At 47.7% G+C, this 24,769-nt stretch overlaps 2 protein-coding genes across 4 annotated transcripts; one reads left to right on the forward strand and one right to left on the reverse strand.

The window, feature by feature from the left end:
* On the forward strand, positions 1-16,352 carry TMEM150C (transmembrane protein 150C). 3 transcript variants are annotated; one of them, XM_005418115.2, is made up of 8 exons: positions 1-137; positions 5,251-5,335; positions 6,343-6,396; positions 6,514-6,546; positions 6,649-6,716; positions 10,234-10,361; positions 13,194-13,371; positions 14,011-16,352. In XM_005418115.2, exons 1-8 carry the CDS (start codon positions 131-133, stop codon positions 14,217-14,219), a joined length of 762 nt encoding a protein of 253 aa, XP_005418172.1. In that variant the 5' UTR covers positions 1-130; the 3' UTR covers positions 14,220-16,352. The 3 variants fall into 3 exon arrangements, with proteins under 3 accessions (XP_005418172.1, XP_030922272.1, XP_030922273.1); XM_031066412.1 differs by having other exon boundaries at positions 5,254-5,335; XM_031066413.1 differs by lacking the exon at positions 1-137 and adding an exon at positions 4,861-4,922.
* On the reverse strand, positions 16,337-24,763 carry ENOPH1 (enolase-phosphatase 1). Its single transcript, XM_005418116.2, has 6 exons — positions 24,759-24,763; positions 21,767-21,868; positions 20,714-20,916; positions 19,683-19,815; positions 19,288-19,411; positions 16,337-18,263 (listed from the first exon to the last, which is right to left on the reverse strand). The coding sequence occupies exons 3-6, from the start codon at positions 20,800-20,802 to the stop codon at positions 18,124-18,126; spliced, it is 486 nt and encodes a 161-aa protein (XP_005418173.1). The 5' UTR covers positions 20,803-20,916; positions 21,767-21,868; positions 24,759-24,763; the 3' UTR covers positions 16,337-18,123.
* Positions 24,764-24,769: the final 6 nt, after the last annotated feature.

Here is a 24,769-nt window from a genome sequence, read left to right on the forward strand (position 1 = left end):
CAGGAGCGTGGTCTGGAAGTGGGGTATGCCTGGTTTGTGAACAGCAAATGCGAGACAGGCGGCCACAGCCCACAGGAGTTGAGAGTCGGCGTCTCTGGCTGTAAAACAGCAGTTCAGCACTGGTTGCTAAATGGCCTGTAAGTACTTACACCTGTGTGGGACTGGGGGTGAAGGTTTTGGGGCAGCAAGAAGTACAAAATCAAGGGCGCTTTTTGCAGTACGGTGGGATGCACTGGGCTCAGGGCCCAGCAGAGCTGCAGGAATATCTCTGGTCAGACACTGTGGGTGTCAATATGTCCTTTACTGCCCCTGCTTTTTGGTGGTTAGAAGGTTTCATTCCTTTGTTGCACTTGGCCCATCTCTGATAGGTTTATGTTGGCCAGAGCATTTCATTAGCACACTGAATGCAGTCACAGTGTATGAAATGAGACAAGAAACATGTACTGATGTTGCCATGGGTGAAAACATCGCCACTCAACGTTGTTGCAGGATTCCTGAAGCATCTCTCCTGCTTCCCCCACGCACAACCCAGAGATGTCTTTACCTTTTCCCATTCCTCTTGCATAAATGAAATGAAAATGGCATTTCTGCACATCCGTGAGATGGTAGGGGGGTACCTGGAGCAAGCAGAACGTCCTACCCTGCTGACAGAGGGGATCACATCTTTTCTTGTTACCCCACCAATTTGTTATGTATTTACAAGCCTCTGTCACATCTTATCTCTCTCATTGTGCACTCACACTGGAAACCTTGAGATAAACCCGAAAACGCCCTGCTTTGTTATGTTGGCATTTGTGACTTGTGGGTGGCAGGTTATGTAATGTGCTGGTTTGTATCCACTCAGTTACAGTGATTAGTTATCAAATGACTGGGGTTATTTTTGCTTTTAAAAGCAACAGAGATCTATAGTGGGCTCCCCCAAAAGACAGAATATGTTTGTTTCCCTTTGATTGTTGCTGGCTGGCAGCAATTCTTTATGACTTGCTCTGTGTTTTGAACAGTGTCCTCCTTCTCACAGTGCTCCTGCATTTGTATCTATTCTCTGAAATAACCCAATGGCCTAGTGCTGTGAAATGCAGGAGTGTTGCTCTGGCTTATTATGCATTTCAAATGCATCTGCATGCTTTAGTCTTAAAAAAGATGTATGACTATCTTAATGTGGTAATTTTGTCCTTCCTTACATTCATGTTCTCTGGTGAAAGCAACTTCAGGAGGAGCCTTGTAACTTTGCTTGGCAGATGGAATTAAGATGTCCATATTAAATGAACCTTGAGCAAGCAGCAGTATATGTTTGGTGAGCTGCCTGCTGTAATTGAAGTGTGTACATTAGGGGAACGGAAGCTTAATTGGTTGAGGGTGTGTAGCAGGGCAATGATAAAAAAAGCAGAGCGAGCAGCTGACAGTCTAAGCAGATTTAGACATAAAAAGGGAACTGGAGATGAGTAAGCTTGCATTGAGAGAAATTCTCAAGGCACACACTGGGGCAGTGCTAATGTGAAACTCTTTTCAGTTCTGCAGCCTGACTCAGGTGGCAGCAGGAGCACACCTCAACAGGGGTTTTGCAGTGCTGGTGTGAGAGTGTGTGTCAAGAGGCTGGAAAACCACATGTGAGCTTTGGAGAAGGTGGGCTGGGTCAGCTGTGATACTGAAAATGTTTTTGTTGGTTTTGTGAATCCATTGCACCATGAGGGCTTTCTGTGCCTGCCTGTGCAAGCCTTAGTGATGGAAGACCAATGGCTGTGGGAAATTACCAACTCCTCTTGGATGAGCGTGGTTATTTGGGAGAACATAGGCTGGCAGAGATTGCTGTTGTTGCCAGCTGGAGTTGACTGCTCAGATTTGGCATCACTGGACATGGCAGCAGTGCAGAACAGAGCTGTGGAGAGGAAGTTTGGCTTGATGTCATCCCTGTGGAGCAATTAACAGTCAATGAGTTTGTTTCTACATTTCCCATAAAGAATTTTGGTACTTTTTCCTTTCATTCTTGGCACTTTACTTTGGCTAAACTGGTGTGGTGCTGCGGGAGAGGCTGATGTTTGGGTTCCTTGTTCTCTTGTTCCTGTCTGCTTTCAGAGGTGCACAGAGGTCTCCCAGCTTGAAGATACAAACACTGGGGACATCCCTGAAGGGGACAAGGCTAACCCAAAGGCAGCTGCTGAGAGTGATGTCTGCTGAACACTAGTGCAAAGCTAGGCAGGCTTGGCACATGTTCAGGGTTTCTCCTTTGGAAGAAGTTGGGATTACATGTGATTTTGTTCCTGGCACCTGAATAACACAGCAGGGAATAAGTGAGGAATGTGCAGGAGCTGAGCCATGTTTTTAAACCATCCTCTGCCCATGTGGCGAGGCTGAAACATATCCAAGCCATGGCCAGCATTAAAAGGTGTTGCTGTTTGGGGACATGGAGGAAGGGGACCCTTCTTTCCTGTTTTTGGTATTTCATCTGTCAGATGCAGGTGGCTTCTTTCTTTTTAACTGGCTGAAATTAGTGCCTCTGAGCTATGGAGCTGGCTTTCCATCAGGACACTGTGCTCTGCACTGATTGCTCATTTAATATGCAATGATTTCAGATGTCATTTTCTGTTAGTGGCTGATGGAAGGGGACTCAGTGTGGCACAGTGAATATTAAACAGAAGGCTGTTTTCCAAGGAGATGGGTCTGTAGCCATGTTGCTCTGACTCTGAGGAGTTTGGACACTAGCCTTGGCCTGACTCCATTTTAGAGGTCAGCACAAAACAGTGGTTATCTCGACAGAATTCTCACATTTCCCCACTTCTGGTGTGGAGTCCATGTCCCTTTGTGCTGCCTCGCTGCTCTGCCTGGGAGAAAAGCCCTTGCCACCTCCCTCTCTGCACGACAGGCAATGCTGAAATAGCTTGTGAAGGCTGCTGCTTCCATGCTGGGAGGTGGAGGAGCTGCAGCAACCCATTATGAGGACAGGTCTTATGGCTACTGTTTGCTTTTATTGTGTAAATGAAACTTCTGTGCCTTTCCAAGGGTGAAGGGTAAATAATAAGATGTGCCATCCTCCGACATGAAATAATTGCATTACCTTGGCTCAGTCCAGCCACCACCAGAGACCAGAGGAGAGTTGAGCACAGCAGTAATTACCTTGCAGGGCAGACAAGAGCTGGAACAGGAGGTGGTGTTACCTGCCTGCTCCCTGCAGCCAAGGCAGGAGGGGGGAATTTGGTCACAGTTATCACAGTCTCTCTTGTGTGGGGTGCTGGCACTTGGGCACTGTGCTGCCAGAGGCTGCCAGGGACACGGCCCTGTGACAGGTGGGGCAGCTGTCACCTGGAAGTGGTCCTTGAGATTGCTGTCACAGGTCTCCCAGTGCCACAGCACCACCCAACACCAGCTAAGGAATGCTGCTGCAGGGCTGTTGAGCAGCAGGAGGAAAAGGCAAGGGCAGCATTCATGGAATAGCTGCAAGCACGACAGCAGGAGCTGTGCGGGTTACAGAAATGTGAGCTGCTGTGTCTCCTGTGCTGGAGAAGAGGAATAGAAGTGAGATGGGAGATCTAGTCCTTCTTGCTGATAATTTCTTCTGATCTGTTCACTGTGCTAAACATCTGTATGCACACTGGAGCTGCCTGCCTTTTAAATCAGCATACTTAATACATGCATCATTTCATGCCTCTTGTCTGCAGTTCTGTCTGATCCCAGGTCAGAGAAGAGACCATATCTGCCTGCTTTTCTGTCTTTTAAGGTTTGGAATTCAGCCTTACCCCAGGCTGTCTGTACAAACAGCACCAAATCGTGGTCTTGTGGCTTTGTGCAAGTGAGGTGTGATCTGGGCACTGCCAGGATGTTGTTTTGCTCCCCTGCTAGGCCATTTTCAGGGAACACAAGATAGCTGACCTGTAGAGGCGAGAGTGCCATGCCTTCTGCAGGGTGTGGGGAGCCTGACTCCAGCTCTTCAGCCTCTGTCCCAGTGAGGCAGGGCAGGAATTGGTGCCTGGGGCCCCGAGCAGTGCCTGGGGCAGCCAGCGTGTCCTCGGCAGCTTGGGGTGCCTTAGGGGAGCAGTGAGCTGGGAGCTGCTGTGACATGGGGAGGGTGCTGACTCTCTTCTGGGCCTTCAGAGCAGGGAGCAGACCATGGCTCTGTGCTGCAGGTGTAGGAAGGCTGGGGGAGTTGAGAGGGGGAGGATGACAATGCAGGTACTTTCTTCTGTAGGGCAAAGGGATGGGTCATGGCTCTAAGGACCTGGATGAGGTAATTGAGCTGCAAATGCAAGCAGGCTCCAGTGAGAGACTGTCATCTCTAAGTTGTCCTGGCACCCCAGGGTGCCTCACTATGCCATGTGGGTGCTGGTGGCCCAGGGAATGCCTGCACTGCAGCAGGGAGGGGGGCAGAGCACAGGGGCACAGGTGCTGCTGCCCTGGTGGAAGTAAAGCTGGAGCTGTGATCCTGCTGTTGTTCCCCTCTCTTTGTGTCTCTTGGCTGTGCTGGTGCCTGGAGGAACATTTATGGAGGAGGACAGACCATGAGGAAATACTTGATCCATTATCAAAGGACTCTCATGGAGACGTAGGAGTCTCTGTGTCCGCAGCACAGCAGCGCTTCTGAATTGCACAAATTACAGGAACAGCCCCGGCATTCCAGATGCTCGTCCAGCATGATCTTGCCTGGAGGACAAACGCAATTCCTCGGGAGGCGCTGTCCGCAGCATCCTCACGCCACATGCAGGATTTCACCGTGCCTGCATGTCAAGGGCTGATGCTGCTGGCAGCCTCATCCCGGCTCCCGACAGCGCTGGGAGCCGGCACTGGAGCTTGGCTCCGCTCTACGTGTGGACCCAGACGCTATTTTTAGCTGCCTGCCAGGATGGGAGCTGGTCGTGCCCTTTGTGGAGATGGTGCCAGCACGGGCATCCCCCTCTCTCCAGGCTGCAGCTGAGGCAGTGTGTGTGGAATCGGTAATGATCCCGAGTAGGAGGCTGCTTTGCCTTGTGCGTGTGGGAAGTGGCAGGAATCAGAGCTGCGGGTCTTGTGGTCACCTCGCACAAAATCCTTGAGAGAAGTGCTTTGAAAACCACTCAAATTCTGTAGGTGTGGTTGAGAAGTCTCCCGCTGCAGGGCTCGGTGCCTCGGTTGCTGCCTGCGGGCACAGCTTAACCCCTTGTGGCCATGAGCAGCTCGGTACCTCGGCACTGCCGTGGGGATGCCCTTCCTGCTCTCAGAAGAGGGGGGCTGAGGAGGGTGGGTGCCTCAGCCCCCTGTTTTTACTTTGTTCTTTGTTTCTAGCAGGTATGGATGGGAAGAAATGCAGCGTGTGGATGTTTTTACCTCTTGTCTTCACCCTGTTTACATCAGCTGGATTATGGATAGTGTAAGTTATCTCCTGCTGGTTATTTGGGAGGCTGCTTCTCATTAAGGAGAGTCTTTTGCTCTGCCCTTGAGCTGCTGTGGGGCTGGGAAGGCACATGATAGGGGCAGGGGCAAGTCTGTGCCTCTTCATGGCTTGAAGTATCACATTTTTATCCCTGAGTTTCTGGGCTCCTCAGGCCAAGTTGCTGACCTTGCTTTCTTCCTGGTGTGTGCTGCTGGGAGCTGCCTTAAAAGATGCAGCCAAAAATGTAAAAATTTCCTTTAATTACATTTTCTTTGAATGACTCAGCAGAGCTCTTGGAGAAACACTTAGGCCCTGCTTTGGGGTAGAAATTCAAAATCTGCAGCATCCAGCACCACACTGAAAACCTGCCAGCAGCTTAATGCTGACACCTCACTTTCTCCCTAATGCTTCTTACCAAAATGCACATAAGACATGCACTTCCCTGAGCTGGGCTCTCCCCAGGCATGCAGGCAGATGACTGCAGCATGAATTTGGGAGTGAAAAATGTGTGATCAGCAGCCGTGCTCAGGCTGAGAAGCAGTTATGTTGTAGGATGTGGCCCTGGCCATGGTCTATGGATGCCGTTTTTCGGCAGCAGGGGCAGCTTAAGCCTTTTGTCTGACCTCTCCTGCTTGCTGTTTTTCTTGTCCCATCCCCTCTCTATTAAAACAGCTTTTGTGGATGGAGTACCATAGTAAACCTGATGAATCAAAATGACTCAAAGTAAAAATGAAAACATTCCCCTGGCTGGTTGTTTTTAAAACAGCTCAGTTCAGTGACCCTGTTTGTCTACTCAACCATGCAAACCAGATGCAACACAAAAGAAAGCACATCGACTGAGAAATAATAAAACTGCCTGCTTGGGCAGAGGGAAACAGAGGATCCTCCAGCAGATCCTGCCAGTGTGCTTGAAACACTTAATGTGTTGTTTGAGTGATATTTAGAATGGAAGCTAGGATGAGTTTTTACACTATTTCCTTATTTCTTTCCCTTTTTCTTGACAGGTATTTTATAGCAGTGGAAGATAACAAAATTCTCCCACTAAGTGTACCAGATAGGTAAGAGCTGTTTGTGGGCTTTATAGTCAATCACTTGTTTCTTTGAAATAATGAAACAATTACAGCAAAGTGGGAAAAAAACCCTTGAATCTTTATTCCTGTTCCTGTGTCTCTTAGGAAACCTGGTCCCAAAAGACCGCCTTATATAAGGTAAATGAATTATTTTCTTGCAAGTACTGCTCTGGTTCATGTGTCTCTATTTATGTGTCTCTGCCATCCTGAAGTTACAATGATACACTTTATATTTTTAAGTATTGCAGGTGATGCACCTCCTGCAAGCTGTGTGTTTAGTCAAGTCATGAACATGGCAGCATTTCTAGGTAGGAACCACAACTGGAGTGTCTTTCTTTCTGTTTGTTTTAAGAGTCACTGAAACATAAGTAATATCCTGTACATATTCTTCTTGAATGTGATGATGTGAAACCTTTTGAACTGTATGTTTCACTGCTGCTTCTTCCTATTGCAAAGAAAGAAATGTGACAGGGGAAATGCAACCTCCAGACTGCAAATCTGTGTCGTGGGAGGTGTGATGGTAGGTGACTGTCTTGGCCTTGGTGATCATGAAATGGTTGGGTTTAGAACTTCTGCTGTAATGAGAAAAAAGGAATTTAGGAAATCAAAGCAGAATTGGTCCCCTAAATTTCAAGAAAGCAAGCTTTAGGCCCTTCAGGGAGGTACTTAGCAGAATATCTCAGGAATCTGCTTTTGAGGGCTTAGGTGTCCATGAGTGCTGGTCAGTTTTTAAGAACCACCTTATAGAAGAACAGGAGCAGGCAACCCAGCTGTGTGGGGTTGTGCTCAAAGAGTGGGGCAGAAGACCAGCTTGGCTTAAGAGGAAAAAGCCATTATATGGTCTGTGGAAGAGAAGTTGGGCTTTGCAGGAAGATTGCAGAGCTGTGGTTTGTATATGCAGGGAGAAGACAGGAAAGGCCAAAGCTCAGTTTGATTTAAAACTGGCCAGAGTTTTTTCAGACAACAAGAAGAGTGTTTTTAAGTATGTCACAGGCAAAAGGAGGCCTAAAGAAAATGTTGGACAGATACTTGTTAAAGGCTGTAACTGACTAACTGTAACTGTAATAACCTGACTAATAGGGACAAAGAAGAAGAGAAGGCACTCAGTGCTTTTTCTGCCTCAGTCTTTAATAAAATGCTGATAGACCTTGGGTTATCCAGTCCTCTGGGTTGAAGGACTACAAGTGTGGGACAGTGACTGTCCATTTGTGAGCACTGGGATTGTCAGGGGCCAGATGTATCAGATGAATGCTCACAAGTCCCTTGGTCCTGGATGGGATTCATCCCAGAATACTGAAGGAGGCAGTGGATGTTAGGGCAGGACCCCTCTCTATCATCTACCAAATGTCTTGGGATTTTGGGGAGGGCCCTGCTGACTGGAAGCCAGCCAGTGTTATTCCAACCTAGAAGAAGGGCATGAAGAAACACTCTGAGACCTACAGACCTGTTGGTCTAACCTCAGTTCCTGGAAAAATGATGGACAAGGTTATATGGACACATTTAAAGAATGATGCAATCACCAGGCACAGTCAGCATGGGCTCACAAAGGGAGAGTCCTGTTTAAGAAGTTCAGTATCCTTCCACGATAAGGCCACACACCTGGTGGATGAAGGGAAAGTGTTGGATATAGCTTTTCTGGATTTTAGTAAGACTTTTGACACTATCCCTCACAGCAGCCTTCTGGAGAAGTTGTCCACCTGTGAGATGATCAGGTTCACAGTGCACTGGGTGAAGAAGTGGCGGAAGGGCAGGGCTCACAGGGCTGTAGAGAAGCCCCATCTGGCTGCCATGCAGCCACCAGTGCTGTCCCTCAGGGCTCAGTTCTAGGGCCTGTTCTGTCCAATATTTTTAGCAACGATCTGAATTGATGATGTGAGGGCACCATTAGCAAGTTTGCTGGTGATCCCAAACTGAGAGATGCTGTTGACTCTCCTGAGAAACCAGATGCCTTCCAGAGGGATCTAGATAGCTGGAACATTGGGCAGTGATGAATGGGATTAAACTAAACAAGTCTAAATGCTGTATCCTGCACCTGGGACAGAGTAACACTGGGCTCAAGTATAAATGGGAAGAGGATGTGGAAAGGGAGGTGTGGATCTCTTCCTCCTCAGATCCAGAGACAGGACATGGGAATGGTTCAAAACTGCTCCAAAAGGAGTTTAGACTGAGCATTAGAGGAAGCATTTCTTTACTGAGAGAGCTGTCAAACACTGGAATAGGATTCCTAGTGAGGTGGTTGATGCCCCAAGCCTGTCACTGTTCAAGAAGCATCTGGACAATGCCCTCAATAACATGCTTTAACTTTTGGTCAGCTCTGAATTGGTCAGGTAGCTGAATTTGATGATTGTTGTAGGCCCCTTCCAACAGAAATAGTCTGTTCTGTTCTAATCTCTGCTTTGTGGATAAAGTCAGTCTTTCCTCTGCTGTATTTGTGTACTTCTAAGAGCTGCTTTTATCTTGTATCTCTGACCACTTTAGTTATGTCAAGATAAAGGAGAGGAAAACTACAGAACCATGCTAGAAATGTGGGAATTACTGAAATGGAAAATACCATTGTTTTGCTGGGAATGCTTTTAATCCCCTTTTGTCATTCCCATCAGGTTTTAGAAAAAAATCATTTCAGGAGTCTGTATTGTAGATACAGAAATTAAAAAGTTCCTGTACATGAGCTTGAGTAGTCACAGGTGGCTGTCCGTAACAATTGCCTGGGGGTGGAAAATAGAAATCCTCTTTTTGGGATGGAACAAAATTCTCTTTTTTAAGGATTTGGAGTGGATTGATTAACTAGAGTAATTGTGAGAGAGTAAATTCAACTGTCTTTTGCAGTTTGGGTAATTTTCACCTACGGTGCCCTTATTTTCCTAAACCATGTTTTCAGTATTATACCAGGGATAATATATTTTTGATATTGTACCAGCACTTTTGTGGAAAGTGCAGATCTAATTTGCTAAGGTGAACTATTTACAACAATATGAGCTACTTGCTATTGATTTGAGCATGAGCATAAGAAGGTGTTTGCCAGCAAGCAAATTTCCCTGTTCAACTAAATTGGTTTTTAGTGGTCTGGCTTGAATCACATCTGAAAGCCAACTGATTGCCTGGCTTTCTGTGTTGTTCCATGCACCATTCACTAGGGAGGGCAAGAATACACAATTTGAGTATCTTCTGGGGTTATACCATATCATATGATGTAAGATATATCATATCTATCATGTATCATATACCTCAGTGCTTGGGGGAATTGGAATAAATGTTATTCCATTCTTCATGGAAAATTAGTGCAATGTTTTGGCTCATGATTTTGGCAACAGAACTTGTTCCAGAGGAGGAGAAAAGGCAGTGGACATTATGGCAAACCCTGAATAGAAATATGTATGGCAAACCCATATAGAAGTATGTACGTGCCATTCACATGCTTTTAAATACAAGTGGACTTTGACATCTGTCCTCCAGCAGAGCTCAGCACTCATGAGTGGAGTGAAGCAATACAAGTCCAGGTGCCACTAATTGAATGCATGGTGTGCATGTGTTGGACTATGTGCTGGGAGCTTCACAGGCAAACAGGAAGGTGTTCTTTCCCCCAGAAAATTTGCAGACAAAGCATAATGAGAAAAGGAAGCCTGGAGCTTGCGGTAGCTGGATTACAAGAGAAATGCTTCCTGTGTTTAATCTTGTCCCCAGTTAAGTAGGAGGGGGCCATGCAGAAGCACAAAGCTTGCCAGCCTGCAGGTAGAAAGAGGAGGAGGGGGCTGTGGGGCTCCGGGCAGGTGTTTGCTGCAGCAGGTTCTCCCTACTGACGTCCCTTGCCTTGTGTTTCCTTTGCAGCGCTTGTTGTGGCTGTCCTGCGCTTCATTCAGCTGAAGCCCAAGGTGCTCACCCCGTGGCTGAACATCAGTGGCTTGGTGGCTCTGTGCTTGGCCTCTTTTGGGATGACCCTGCTCGGCAACTTTCAGGTACTGCTCTGCAGGCTTGGACTGCTCTGTCTGTGATGTGACTGCCCTGCTTTTCTAGGGGCTGTGCTTGGGTCTTTGAGCCAGCTGTTATGTGAGCCTGGGAAAAGCGTGTGCTCCAGCCTGTGGCATTCACATTCTCTGAAAAAATCCCTTCGCTCAGAGAAAAGGAAAACAATTCTTATCTCATTTGCTTCTCCTGTGTTGTGCTCATGTGGAATGTGTGCCAGTTGGTGCCAAGCTGTGTCGGGACTCTGGAAAGAGTCACAAGTTTTCATTATTATCTTTTTAGCATTCAGTAAGTATCTTTTCTGTGGTCTTTAGTATAGTTTAATATTATATTAATATTTAGTATTCTTTAATATAATATAGTATATATATAGTATATGATATGTATATATAGTATGTAATATATATATATATATATAGTATGTAATATATATGGAAAATTATACATTGGGTGTTTTAGAGGGACATTATAGCTGTGAGTCCCTTGCAGTGCTGACTAGCTTGGGAAAGGCAGCTCAATCCCATTTTTGCCTGAATGATTATTTGGACCTACTCTTGAAAGGAATACATTATAAAGTAATCAATTAGCCTCCTGAGAACATGGAATCAGATGCATCATCCCTGCCTTCATCGGGGCAGTTCCCAGCTAATACAGTACCAGCCCTCCCTTTACCTGCTCGCCACCTCTATCTGCCACTTGTGAGCTGAGATGAAGGGCCACAATCACTTTTCACTTGTCTCCAGCAGGGTTTGCACCTGCATGCTTAGACCTGACCTGCTGAGAGCCTCAGCAGGAGCCTCCTGAATCTCTTGAGCCCTGCGAGTTGTCACAGATGGCCCTGGGTAAAAGGGCTGAGCGGGAGGTTAGCAGCCACATCTGCGCAAACAGATGCACAAATGCCCGTAAAAATTTAGCAGACAGCTCAGTGTCCTTCTTTTAAAACGTATGTTGCTTTAAATCCACCTCCTGCTGATCCTCAGACCTGCCAGGAGAGGGACACAGCAGAGGAGTGCCAGGACTTCTCCGGATGTGGTGGGTGTCTGGGTGAGAGCCCTCCCATTCCCCCTCTGTCCTGCAACGCTATAGCTACAAACATCGGCCACAACTGTAGGGATGGGTGTCCCGTGATCACCATTGTGTCTGTCAGGGCTGCAGTGAAAATCGAGGTGTTAGAGTCAGTAGGGCTTGGGTTTGACTCTGGGGCTCTGTCCCTCACTGGGGTGCACATAATGACCCCCAATAATCAGGCAGGAGCTGAGAAAGGTCAGTGCAGGCTGGCTGCTTCCCTGGCTTTGCATGACAGGGACCCAATACAGAAATGGTACTTGTTTTGTGAAGGGTGAGGAGGATCTCTTTGGGTTGTACAGTTATTGAAGGAACTTGGTGTCCTTTACAGTTGACTTTTTCTTTTTGAATAAGGTGTGAGATAATTTGACTTTTATGGACTTGGTCTTCCTAACTCCACAGCACAAGTCCAAAACCCAGGGTCTTGTTTTTTCACAAGAGCTTCCCAGCTAGGAATTATGAAGCCTTTGTAACAGTTTTGTCTACCTCTGAGAAGAGTATTTCTAGTACAGGACAGGCACCAGGAAATGGTTTCGACCTCGCCTTCCATTTTTCAGTCTTCAGAGCAAATAATTGTAATTTAACAGTAGATGCTTTGAATCTTGCCTGGCTATAAATTCTGATTATTCTGATATCTGATTCTAACTATCCATTCCATGTTAGTTAGCTAGATCTTTTGCCAAACATGAAAACATGCTGTAATGAGACCTCAATCTATGCTTCTCCCTGCCTGACTGCTGAGCTGAATGTAGCATTAAATCATATTTCTGGAAAATTATACATTGGGTGTTTTAGAGGGACATTATAGCTGTGAGTCCCTTGCAGTGCTGTCTATCTTGGGAAAGGCAGCTCAATCCCATTTTTGCCTGGATGATTATTTGGACCTACTTTTGAAAGAAATTCAGAGTAGAGAGGAGGGGAGATATCAGTGGAAGCACAGCAGCTAGATTGTTGTCCTGTAGATTGTGTCTTGTTTGATGGATATTTGTTAAATCATCAAACAGGAATTAAGGCTGCAGGGAGAAGTTACAGACTGGTGGTTTCTTTTCTAGAAAAGCCTCAGAGGCAGAGGGAAAATGAAAATTATTTGGCTTAAGTCCATGCTGGACTTTTTGAATGGATTTGTAGCCTCAAGGGATCTTTTTGCAGATTGTTGCTAGTTGAACCTGGCTGTCATTTTGCCTTGCAGTGTTGCACAGTCAGTGCCGTGTGGGACAGGGCAGCCCAAGGAACAGGGAAGCACTGGCACTCCAGAGAGGTTGGGTTCATGTTGCCTCAGACCCCAGTGGTCAAGGATTTGGTGTAACTTGCCAAACCAGGATGGGCAGAAGAGGAAATTGGAGGAACTTGCCAAACTAGGAGCATGTATTTGTGTTTTGGCTTGCACTAGATCAAGGGAGTGCCAGGGCTGGCACTGAAGGTGCACAATTTGCATCCCTTGCAGGGAGCTGTACAAGACCCACAGTGGGCTGTCCTTGCCTGCCCTGGCCATCGCTTTGAGCCAAGGAAGAATTTATTTCTGAGCTCTGCATTTGTGAGTCTTGTCAGGGAGCTGTGGAGACAGTCCCCAAGCAAGTGCATTTTCCACAGTGCTCTTGGGCTTTGGGAAAAAGATCTACTTGACTATGACAGCTGTCAACTCACCTTGGTTATGTTACACCTTACCCCTCTGCCAGAATAAATGATACAGCATCTCAATCCAGTTAGCTCTCAGGTAATTCCTGTTGTGTGCAGGCAATCACTGCTTTATTTGTTGCTAGCTCTCCAATGATGAGGAGATCCACAACGTGGGCACATCTCTGACCTTTGGCTTTGGGACACTGGCATGCTGGATCCAGTCTGCCCTCACCCTCAAGATCAACCTGAAGAACGAGGGGCGGAAAGCTGGAATTCCACGAGTGGCTCTGTCAGCCAGCATCACCCTCTGCGTGGTGCTCTGTATCCTTTTGTCTTGCTCCCCAGGAGGCCAGGTATTGTGTCTGTTCTGCAGCAGCTCTTCTCACCCCTGTCCTAGGATCTGAAAGCATTTTTGAATGCTAATCAATCTGTTTTCATGGCACAATCCTATTTCAGTGTCTCACTGTGTAGAGTGATGCTTCCAGATTTCACAGAAAGGGACAGCTTTTCAGGTGATCTAAACAGAAGGAAATATTTCACAGTGTGGGTTGAAAGGTGTTCCCATTGCCTTTGGTGGGTGCAGTGATCTGTTCCCACTGGGAAGCTCCTGGCAGGTAGGGGCCCCCAGCCAGGTCCCCACTTGCTGGCTCTGTCCCTGGCTAGCTGGATGCTCAAGCAAGTCACTGACTTCTCTGCACCCAACTATTCCCCTCTGTAAATGTTTATCACCCTGATCTGGGATCAGGAAGCCCTGGTATGTATAGGAGAGCTGCTGTGCTCCATGGGCATCATTGGACACCTGACATCCCTTTCATCTCTAGCATCACATTCACACTCTCCTCATGATGGCTGGATGGGTTGACTTATCCAGGTGACTTTGTTCAGATTTTTTTCCCTGTTGGCTTTCAAACTGGTTGATGTCTCTGTTCCCACTTGTTCTCCTTGACTTCCCTCTTCCAGATTTCATCCTTATGGCCCAGGGCATTCACATGCATGCTTCCAGGATCCAGTGGGGCCTAGTGATGTGCTTCCTGTGCTACTTTGGCACCTTTGCAGTGGAGTTCAGGCATTACAGATTTGAGATAATTTGTTCTGAGTACCAGGAAAACTTTCTGAGCTTTTCCGAAAGCTTATCAGAAGCCTCCGAGTACCAGACAGATCAGGTGTAGCCTGTCCTCTGGCAGGGGGGAGGGGGGCAGGTGTGGTCTCATGGGTGAAACATGACCTCATTTACACTTTTTTAATGAGTTTCTTTTCATGTGCAATCATGATGGCATTGCCAAAGGGCTCTGAGGGTGGCTGTCTCACTAAGAGCCAAACAAACAGAGGTGTCTGCTGCAAGAAGAGTGGATCCATCTCAATGGCAGCATGAGAGAGCACGAGCTGCTCAGTTTGTGCCACCAGTGACTCTTTCTGAGTGGCTCTGTCATACTCCTGTTGCTCAAAACATTCAGCAGCCCCTCTGAGGCTGGTCCTGCTCAGCCCACCCTGCAGAGAAGGAGCTGAAGGAAGCAGACTTCTCCCAACAGCAAGAGTCTTCAGGAGCCACCTGTTCCGGAGTCATCAGACTGCATCTTCCGTGTGTTTCCGGGGTTGTTTCCTTTGCTGCCAGCCGGGGGAGCTTGGTAGGAGGAGCAGGAGCAGCTGTTTCTCCAGAACCTGGAATCAGACACAGAAGACCCCAGTGGACTGGCTTTCATGGCAAGCAGGCAGGCATTTCTTCCAGCCTGGAAAGTGGTTGATGGTAAATCTGGGTTTGGAAGGAACTGTGCTGTGATCAGGAAGTGAGACTTGGCTGGTGCTGCCTTGTAGCCAGGCAGATCATCCCCAGGCCAGAGGGGTGACACAGTGGGATGCTGTGCTTGGCTTCCTGGTGGGCACCGGTGGGAGTGAGGTGCTGAATTGAGATGAGAACATCTGTGTGCCCTGAAGACAACCCAGAAGAGGCTGCTTCTTCCATGTGTAGTGCTTCCACCACACATTGTGTATAGTATTTCAAAAGCTTTTTTTAATTTTTGTTTTATGTTCACGGAGGGGAAAAACATTGTGTTAGAGACACCAGGCTCATCTGCCACGAGAACAGTACCAGTGCTTCTGGGCACAGGGTTTGGTTTTGCTCCTTGTGCAAGCCAAACTTCAGACATGCTGGTTTGGGCTCTGGGCCCCTCAGTGTGGCCAGCTGTCCTGAGTGGAGCCTGCCACAGGTTTAAATGGGCTTCCAGGGTGCCAGGAGGGAGTTCTGGCACAGAGGCTGGCTAATCTGCCTGAGGACTGGAGGTGCAAGAAGGGAACAGCAAAACCAGAAAGGCTTCTCCCTCCTTAAAAGGAGGTTTTCAAACAGAAGGTCTGTTTTCAGAGAACAAGGAGCTCAAAACATGATTTTGGGAAGGCTGCTGTATTGCCTGGGTAGAGGAATGATGGGAGTTGCTTCTCTCCATGGCTCCTATTTTCCTCCACAAGTCAGGCTCAGCTTAGGTTTACATCTTGTCTGAGCTGCAGGAAAACAAGCAGAAATTAAAATGGTAGAAAAAGGCACTTGAAGGGGAACTCGTACTGCTCTGTGGCATTTCTGACAGAGAGGGAAAAGGCAAAAGGGCATTCAGTCTTCTGCACAGGTCACAGGCCTCTCCTGAGAGGAGAAACAGTTGAGACAAACTGTGTGGTAAGTAGAAAGCTTTCAGCCAGCCCTTTATTTTCTGTGCACCAAAACTTGTTCTCAGGCAGCTGTGACAAATCCAGAGGATTTTTGGCCAACAGAGGGTTGTTGTGGATTGCTGAAGGCTTCCTCCTTGTAGCAGTGTCATGAGTGGAAAGCTTTCCCAGAAGGATGTGCTGAGAGTGACCAAGGACACAGTAGTGTGAGGTGCCAGCTCCCTAGAGGCTCATCCAGGGAGCTCCTCCTGGGCAAGGACAGGAGGGGACAGTCTGGAGAACATGCAGGTGGGATCCTCTTGCACTGGCACACACTTAATCCATATGGAGCACAAAATAGCAATTTGTTGTAAGGGTGTTTTACTATAAATAGTTCACTGTGTCTTTTTTCCCCTAATTAATTAATACTTTCAGTTTATTATTTTAGCTTTTGTAATTTTATCAAAGGGAAAAAAAAAGATGATGTGGTTATTTTTTTTCCTTTTTCCTTTTGCTCCTTTTCCTATATGCAATCCAAACTGAATTTGAGGTTTTTACTGATAATTCTGTACATTTCTTAGAGTATTTCTAACAGCACATTTCAGTACAACTAAATGACAACCAATGTACACTAAAACATGACCACTAAATAAAGTGCTTTTATGGAGAAAGTGAGCTTTATTTTTGTCCCTACCCCAAGCATAGCTTTCTGATGGCAAAGGCAAAACAAAGGTATTTATTTACAGTGTAATGATTAATATTATCACTTAAGGAAGCCAGGGACCATTCAGCCATGCAGATACACTTACTGTAACAGTACTAATTAGCAGGCTCTTTCTAGGAGCAGCATCACACCCACTGCACAGCCCAGAAAGGCATCTGGACTAGCTGCCCCACAGCCTGACCTGCTACTATTAAGTTTTTAGAAGGGCCATGCTGGCACAATGCGGTTTTTCCCCCAAGTGCTTGTCTCTTCATTGTTCTTTACCCATCAGCCTCCCTCAACAGGGACAGCTGTAGGTGTAGATCAGAGCTCAGGAAGGCAGCAAGCACATCCTATATTCTGGCTGGCTGTGAGGGCAAGACACCCATGTATGAAGTGCCAGCAGCACGGAATGGGGAAACAGGATTTCAGACAGGAGTTTCAGACTGCCTCTGACTCCACTGCTACCAGGTATAACCTACCTGTGGCTCTCACTCCTGCACTGAGCCACAACTGAAATCCTAACATGGTCAGGGAGGTAGTACAGCTTCCTTGGCAGGACAAGGCTGCTGCCTTAAAGAAAGGACTGGGGAAAGTGACAGCAGGAACACAGTGTTCACAGGTTTTGAAATAAAATAATAAAATTTGCCTTTTAGGTGCTGGGATCACTGGTGCTAAGACAGGAAGGCTAAATGCTGTGATGGAGTGAATGCAATGAAAGCAAAGGTGTGTTTTTATTTACTACATTAGGAAAAGCTCCATGACCATCTGATCTACATTGGCACAATTTAGGTAAGGTGAAAAGGTCAGGGGTTTAATTCTCATCAAATGCAGCAGGATATCTGCCCTCTGGAGCAGCTTGTCAAAGTCTGCTCACAGCTGACCAGTGCTATGAACCTGTGACTGGGTGATCTTGGCTGGAGGAGCTCTGTGGGTCAGTGCTGAGACACTTCAGAAATGCTGTCAAGCTGACTTTGGGCTTCAGACAGTTGTATCCCATAGCCCAGCACCATGAGGCAGCAGTGAAGTGTGTCCAGAATTTAATTTTTAAAGCTGTATTTATATATACTTGACTTCATTCTGGTAGGCTGGCTGTGGAGCTCTAAGCAGCTTCCATATGCAAGTTGTGCTGTTTTGTACCTAGAGCTGCTGCAGACACAGCCAAGATACACATTGTTCCTTGTCTAAAGAGCCTGCCTGCAGCAAGGGCTGGCTTCTTCTGTGGCAGCCCAGTCCTATTGTATTATAGCCCACAGGTGGCATTTCCCTTTGGGAATCCTAACTGTCAGTGTTTTTGACTTAGCCAGAAATCCTATCTGCAGGGAGAAGCTCACATATCCGCCCAGGGTCCCCAGTGCTCCCTCTGGGACAAGGGGACAGGAACCTTGTTTGCAGACTGCTTCCAAATATGACAGAGCTCACGGTGGGACATTTCAGCACCAGCTTTCAGGGGATGAGTCTGGAGGAAGCATTCCCTTAGCTAACTGCTAGCCAGGAAAGGGGAGGAACAGCAGGGCTCATGGGTGCTGCTCCCTGCCCTGTTCCCAGCTCCAGCTGGCAGCAGGCCTCTGTCCTACTGCACGAGGGACCCCACACCATACTCTCCATCCATACCTGCCTGCACGAGGGCCAAGACCTAATGTGGATTTGGTTTGAAATTCTGATTATGGACAAAATGACCTAACATTTCACAAGGACAATTAGGTGAAGCACAGTCTTTTGTGCGTGCACCGCTTTCCCTAAGTGGAGGAAGGCAAGAACAGTTCGGTGAAAGACGAGATGAGGCTGTAATAGGATTTCTCATCGTCCGTCAGTCCCGCGTTGCCCGGTCTGATCACCACAGCCACGTGAGTGTCCGCCTCCTCGGCTGCATTGGCTTCTGAAACAAACAGAGAGGGGACAGTGGAGGGGACAGCTCTTACTGACCTCTTCACAGCAGGGTCCCTGAGGCTTGAGGGTGCCCCAGAACACTCGAGTGCTTTTAAAGGCTGAGACTGAGAAAGCAGTGTTTGCATGTGGCAGGGCTCTAGACAGGAACCAGCTCCTGGCAGACCTGCTGTGGAGGGCTGTAGCTGCAGGAATGGACAGGAGCTGCCAGCCTCACCATCCCCTCCCCTCTGTCAGCTGATGGCTGTCCAAGCTCCTTGCAGGCAGCACACACCATCAGCCTGATTCCTGCTCCATCAGCTCGATTCCTGTCATGAGGCTGTGGTCAGCCTGTGGCATTTGTGAGTCAAACAGCCCCCTCTCCCAGTCACTTCTCACAAGCTTCTTTTTGCTCCCTGAGCACAAAAAGGTCACTGGAAGATGACCCAGGGAAAAGGAGGTAACTACAAGCTCCCACCAGCTCTGCTGCCAAGGCTGGGAAGGAGGTAAGGACTAACTCTGGGGGACTGAGCTGGCTCAGACTGAGACCCAGTGCTATTTCTGCCAGAAAGATGTTTCCAGCTAAAGCAGGAAATTAAATTAGCTTCTCAAGCCTGGATTTCCATGGGTCAGGTCTTGGCAACCTGAAGCAATGTTTTCCTACTGCTGAACACAACCTAACCATAAGTGGCACAAAGAATCAGCCACGTAGCAACACAGCAAATGCCATCATTTCCCCTGACCACTGGCCAAACCACTGACCCTGTTTGTAAATGGGCCATGCTTCAGCACTCTCTCCTTCCTGGCTGGTGCAAAGGCAGGCTTTCTACTTGACCTATTTTCCCTCACTGCAGCACTGCACATAGATATCCTGCTGCTGTGTGCAAGCCTGGGTGTGTAAAGAAGGAGGATGGCAGCAGCTAGAGGGAAGGTGCTGAAGCATTTCTGGGCGCTAGTGAGAAGGCAGCAGCACACCTCTGAAGAGCACCTGCCTCCCCTGCTCAGGTGAGAGCCAGTAGGGCTGGCAGGTCACATACCTCGAGGAACATCTGTCAGGAAGAGGATGTTGTTGGTGGCACACCCAATACTGGCAGCAATCCTCCTGTAGCTCTCACTTTCTACCTTGGGGCCGATTTTGGTATCAAAGTGGCCATCAAAGAGCTGAAAGAGAGAGAGAGAAGCACAGGCCATTGCTGAGTGCCACCTGAAAAGCAGGGATAAATCTCCCTCCCTCTCTTTCTGCCACAGTAACGAGGGGTTGGTGCAGCCATGCTCTCAAAGTCAACTCCTTGAGCTGAATTCCCATGGATCAAACCCACTGCCTCACCTTCCTGTCACAGAATTCATTCACAAATGTTACAGCAAGGGTGGTTGTGGGAAGGGAGTGCTCTGCAGGGGGAGAAACTGTAAGGAAGGTGGTAAGGTTATCTACCTCTAGGATATCACCTTCTGTAGAGTATCCAAACAGAAGCTTCTGGGCTTCGACACTGCCTGAAGAGTAGATATAGACCTTCATCCCTGCTTCCCGCCACTTCCGGATGGCTGGAACAACATCCTCGAAGATTCTGGAGCAAAACAGGGCAGCAGGTAAGGGCAAACCCAAAGGCACCTGGGGGGACATCATTTGCCAGGCACTGTGACAATTAGTTTTGCCCCATTAGTTTGCTAGGGGACTTCATTTTCAATCTGGTTCCAGGGCTCTTGGAACCAGAAGGTCTCTTCCAGCAGCAGGTGATGAAGAGCTGGGCAGGGAGATTTTAGAGATCTCACTCATTGAATGCAGCCAAGCAGGCAGATTTCTGCACAGTTTTTGGGTCACTGTAAGACAATTTAGCCTTGTTTTTAAAAACAAAACCAACAGGATATGAGTCTCTCTTGACTTGGGTTTGGATGTTTACATTTTTTTGTCAGCTCGTTTTCTTCTTCTTCATTCCTCATTTGGCAAAACACTTTGTGAATTTATGGGCTTGTTTTACTTACTTAGAGATCTGAAATGCAAATTTTAACCAAGTATTTCTTAAATAAAAAGATCAGGCTTAATTTCAGTAGTCCCTACTTATGCACTCCTGTGTTGTGGCTGAAACATAAAGAGGAACCTGAAGACAAAAAGAAGTGGAAAGGCAGGAAACACACAGGTAAAAGACAAAGCAGGAGGAAACAACTGAAAAGGTCTGACCCTGCAACCCTGGCTTGTTTATACTTGTTTCAAAATATGAGTGCAATTTGGGGATTAAAAATGCAAGACTAAGAACTGTAAGAAGCTCATACTTGTGACTCTTGGTTTACCAAGAAATCTCTCAAATATTGGCTTATCTGCTGAGCTAGTGATGTTGCTTGTATTTGTAAGTGGGCCTGTTCTCAGGAATAGCTTATGCAGCTCTTCTGCTAATAAACTTTTATGGAAGATGCTCCCCACAGCTGCCCCCCAGGAGGGGGCACACAACTACTCACACAATTACTCACTCTCCTTTGACGAGCCCGGTGGCATAGGCTGCCCTCCACATGTGGCCCTGCAGCTGCTTCAGTGCTGTGGTTTTCCTGTCCAGGGACATCTGCCAGTGCACGTTGTCCACCACGGCCTGGATGACGCGCTCCAGCTCCTCCTCCCCGCTGCCGCTCTCCAAAGGGATGGGCACGGCCCCGTCCAGGCTGGAGTCCTCCTGAGCCTGCAGAGTGATGTTACAGCACGGTGCTAACAAGGCCAAGGCTGTGGGGCTGATCCCTGCACGGGCTGTTCACTAAGGAGTTGGGTTTGCTGATCTGTGCAGGTCCCCTCCAACTCAGACTATTCTGTGATTCTGTGCAATCATCCATGATAAAAAGAGGGGAGGGAAGAGGTGGAGCAATTTCCACACCTCTAATGTAGGAAAGTGATTTAACACCTGCATCCATGCACTGCTGTGCAGGACACTGCTTGAACTGCACTTCACATGAGGGGTTAGAACATTGTCTGCTTTTCTTAATGGAAAATTGAGATTCCAGTTCTGTTTAGAAATACTTGCTTGGATTGTACTTTCCAAACCAAACAATTAGCTTTACTGTAGCCGTATTGTAAATACTCTAATGAGAACTATGCTTGCTTAAGTATTTAATTACTGTAATTAAGGCAAAGAAGCAAATGCATCTGTTGGCTTCAGCCACAAGTCTCAAATTGATGCTGTGTCCCTATACAGAGGCAGCATCCACTGCCCCATATGGAACAAGTGCTCTGCCATCCCCCTGTGCTGCTTCCCAAAAGAGGTTTGGATTCAAGAAGTGCAGGCAAAAAGCTGGAAAGTCTTGGCTCAACAGCTGCCCAGGGGCTGTGAGGACCAAGGTGAGCTGAGGGAAGCTGCTGCCTGCCAAGCCCAACCCCAGGCTTTGGATGGGCGAGAATCCAACCTTCAAGGTAACTGGCCTCCATGGATAAGGGCAAAGAGACAGGGACAATGTGGGGTGACCAGGAGAGTCCAACTGATCTGAAGCCTCAGGCATGTAATGAAAATGCAGAGACAGGGAATGACTCCGTTACTTAACCTGTTTCCTCAGAAGTCCAACATCCCGCTGGCACTCCTCCTCCTCCCAGTGAGCACGCAGATACTCCTTCACGTTGTCTTTGATGTAAGGGAATAAGGTCTCCTGGCAGAAAAAGAGGCTGCTCCTTTAAGCTGGCAGAGGTAAGGTTGACTGGCTTTTAAAGGAACAATTCGCATGTCCTGCCCTGTACACTTATTTTCCCAAATTTAAGCTTCCCCTGCAGTGCTGCAGCTGGTGAAACTTCCAGCCAAGGGTGTCTGCCTGGTCACAGGACTGAGCCAGCCTCAGGCCAGGATCAGTGCAGGTGGATGTTTTTACACAAATGTTTACATAGCTGAAACTTTTAAAGGTGCGTGATAACTTTTCCTGGGCTTACCAAAAAATGTCTCAAATGGCACATGTGACCCCACATCCCCACCAGCTGAGGAGTACAAGGCTGACAATGTATGTACTCTGAACAGATAAGTTATGCTATTGTATCCTTGATAGGGCACTCATCCTAGCAAATGTCATTCTGAAAACACCTCTCAACCTCTCCCCATGCTAGAGGACCTTTTAAAATGAAAAGCCTGGTCCTGTGGCACTGAGCTCCACAGGACAGTCTTACGAATGAAATTAAACAGGATTTGGGAAGAGCGCCACAGGAAAATGACAAATCTTCACAGAGATCCCAAGGGCAACTGCAAATAATTACAAACTGCTCTCATTAGTGGTGCTTCACGAGTCAGAAGCCACAGGCAGCCACCGTGCACATTCCAGGTGTGTGAAAAGCCTCAGGTTAAGGAGAAGGGCAGGGAAATCCTTCCTTTGGGTAGAGAACTGAGCTTTTCTTAATTTCTTAATTTTAAAAATCTGAACTCACCTCTCCTCAAAAAATGGCCCATAGGTATGTCATCTTTAGCTTATTAATGAATTAAGAAAGCAGTGGTTCTGAGATTATGATGTGATGGCAGAACTGCACGATTTTCTATTGCTCTAATACTCTATTTTCCATGCTTTATATTTTAAAAACAATGCAAATTGCTTTAAGAATTACCACAAACTTGCCTAGGGAAATCAAAAGCCTTGTAATGCCCCCAGTTAATCTCTCATTTCCTTTACTTTCAAGGTATCTCTTAAATCATGGAGGAAATTAAAGAGAGTCTGCTGGGAAATGCAGCTGACCTGCTGGCTTGGTTTAACCTCCTTTACAACTCAGATGTCAAAAGGACCCAATTGTTTTTCAAAAGCAGTGTTTCATACTCTTGTGCTGGCTAAGAAAAACTCCCAAACTGACTCTGAAAGATCAGTGGATTCTGTGATTTGTGAGATTTTAAAAGGGTAAGAGTCTTGGCAAGTGCATTGGTCTGTGAACTAAGAGGGGACACCCACGTGACAGCTGGAGTAGTGGACAGCTAGTGGGACAGACGGTTTCTGGATGCCAAGAGTGATCCCAGTCAATGATGTACTAAGTTTAACAGGCTATGAGTCTGTGTGGAAGAAAGACTCCAAATACTCTCTTTTCTGGTATCTTTCCTTAATCCACCCATCAACTGACTCATTCTATTTCCTTACTTTGCAGATTCAGCGATTCTAACATTAGAGAAAGGATTAAATAAAATCATTTAATATTGAAGAATAAAGTGTCCACTGAACCATCAGTGGACCTTTCAAAGACAAATAGAGGTTAACTGAAAGACCAAATGAACTAACTTGTTCCAGGCATTTTCAGGATTTCCATCAAACTGAAGTTTATTGAGAATCAAAACTCATTTGGCCTCCCTGCAGTAGAAAGACTTTGGGTGGAAACCCAGAGACTCAGGTGCATGGCATGTTGTTTGCACAACTGCAAAACAGCTTTGAGGTGGGCAGAAACAACTTAGTTGCTCTGTTAGATGTTTAGTAAGAAACCTGAGCTGTCCAAACTGTTTGAAGTGAAAGATATTGAGGGGAGGGAGGCAGCTGTAATGCCACCTGGGCCTGAAGTTTCTTCAAGAGCACTGGAAGAACATGGATGTAGGTCATGCTGTTCATCTGATAGACTGTGTTAGCAGAAGCCTCTAGAAAGGCAGGCAGGAGCCTTCACCTGCCATGTGGGTCACAAAGCACCTTTGTAAGCCACTGGCTGCAAAGATCCACCGAAAGCTGTAATGTCTCAGGGAGAAATCCAGGTTAGTGAACGGCAGGAGAAGGGATCCATCCGAGCAAGCCGCTCCCTCCTGCGAACCAAAGGCGCCCGCAGAGGAGGGACCCCGGCTATCACAATTTGCCGTTCTCCGAGCACCTGTGACCCACAGACTTCCCAGTCCCCTCGGTTCTGCACGTAAAGCAGCAATTCCAGCAGCCTTAAGCTTTTTCCTAGGCAAGGGAAGGCAATCGTGCATCGGCTGCCACGCCAGTCCCGGTGTGTCCCCGGCGCTGTACTCCCGCAGGGCTGGACACGCTGCCCCGGCACACGGAGGCATTCGACCAGCCTCCCGAAGGGAAAAGGCAGCGGATAACCCCGAGAATTATCGATTACTGCAAACTGTTAATTACTGAAATTAAGGCCAAGAAGCATCGTACTTCAGAGAGCTCGCACTTAAGGCTCTGTGCAGAGCCGGGTGCGGTGCTGCAGCTCCAGCCATCAAAGGAGCAGTGATGCTCGAGGGCTTTTCCGGGATGAGGCTGCGAGCACCCCAGCTGCCCTATATCCATCAGTGAGACAAACCCCTGGCCTGCCCGACCCTCCGAGCACCCCAGCCGCCCTATATCCATCAGTGAAACAAACCCCTGGCCTGCCCGACCCTCGGCGGCAGTGTCGTGCTCCCCAGCCCACCGCAGGGCGGCCGGTCGCCAACACAAGGCGTATTTTCTCGCGCGCATTATTCGGAAAAACGCAGAAAATGGGTCCCAGCTTTCGTTCCCGGCGGCACCCCGGCCTGCCTTGAGGCGAGCGCAGGACCGGGGAGGTCACGGTACGAAGGGCGACGCTCCGGGACCCCCCGCGGGGCCGGTAGCCACCGGGTCTCACCTGGACGAAGG

The sequence above is a fragment of the Geospiza fortis genome, unplaced genomic scaffold (assembly GCF_000277835.1).
Source record: "Geospiza fortis unplaced genomic scaffold, GeoFor_1.0 scaffold11, whole genome shotgun sequence".
Taxonomy (NCBI): Eukaryota; Metazoa; Chordata; class Aves; order Passeriformes; family Thraupidae; genus Geospiza; species Geospiza fortis.

Excerpts from the sequence above, each read along its gene's own strand:
- TMEM150C (XM_005418115.2), top strand. Across the intron at positions 5,336-6,342 it reads TCAGCTGGATTATGGATAGT|GTATTTTATAGCAGTGGAAG; the intron begins GTAAGTTATCTC and ends TTTTCTTGACAG. Across the intron at positions 13,372-14,010 it reads CACCCTCTGCGTGGTGCTCT|ATTTCATCCTTATGGCCCAG; the intron begins GTATCCTTTTGT and ends TCCCTCTTCCAG.
- ENOPH1 (XM_005418116.2), bottom strand. The coding sequence starts at position 20,802 with ATGTCCCTGGACAGGAAAACCACAGCACTGAAGCAGCTGCAGGGCCAC. Across the intron at positions 19,816-20,713 it reads ACCGGGCTCGTCAAAGGAGA|AATCTTCGAGGATGTTGTTC; the intron begins GTGAGTAATTGT and ends GTTTTGCTCCAG. Across the intron at positions 18,264-19,287 it reads CCTGACAGATGTTCCTCGAG|AAGCCAATGCAGCCGAGGAG; the intron begins GTATGTGACCTG and ends TGTTTGTTTCAG.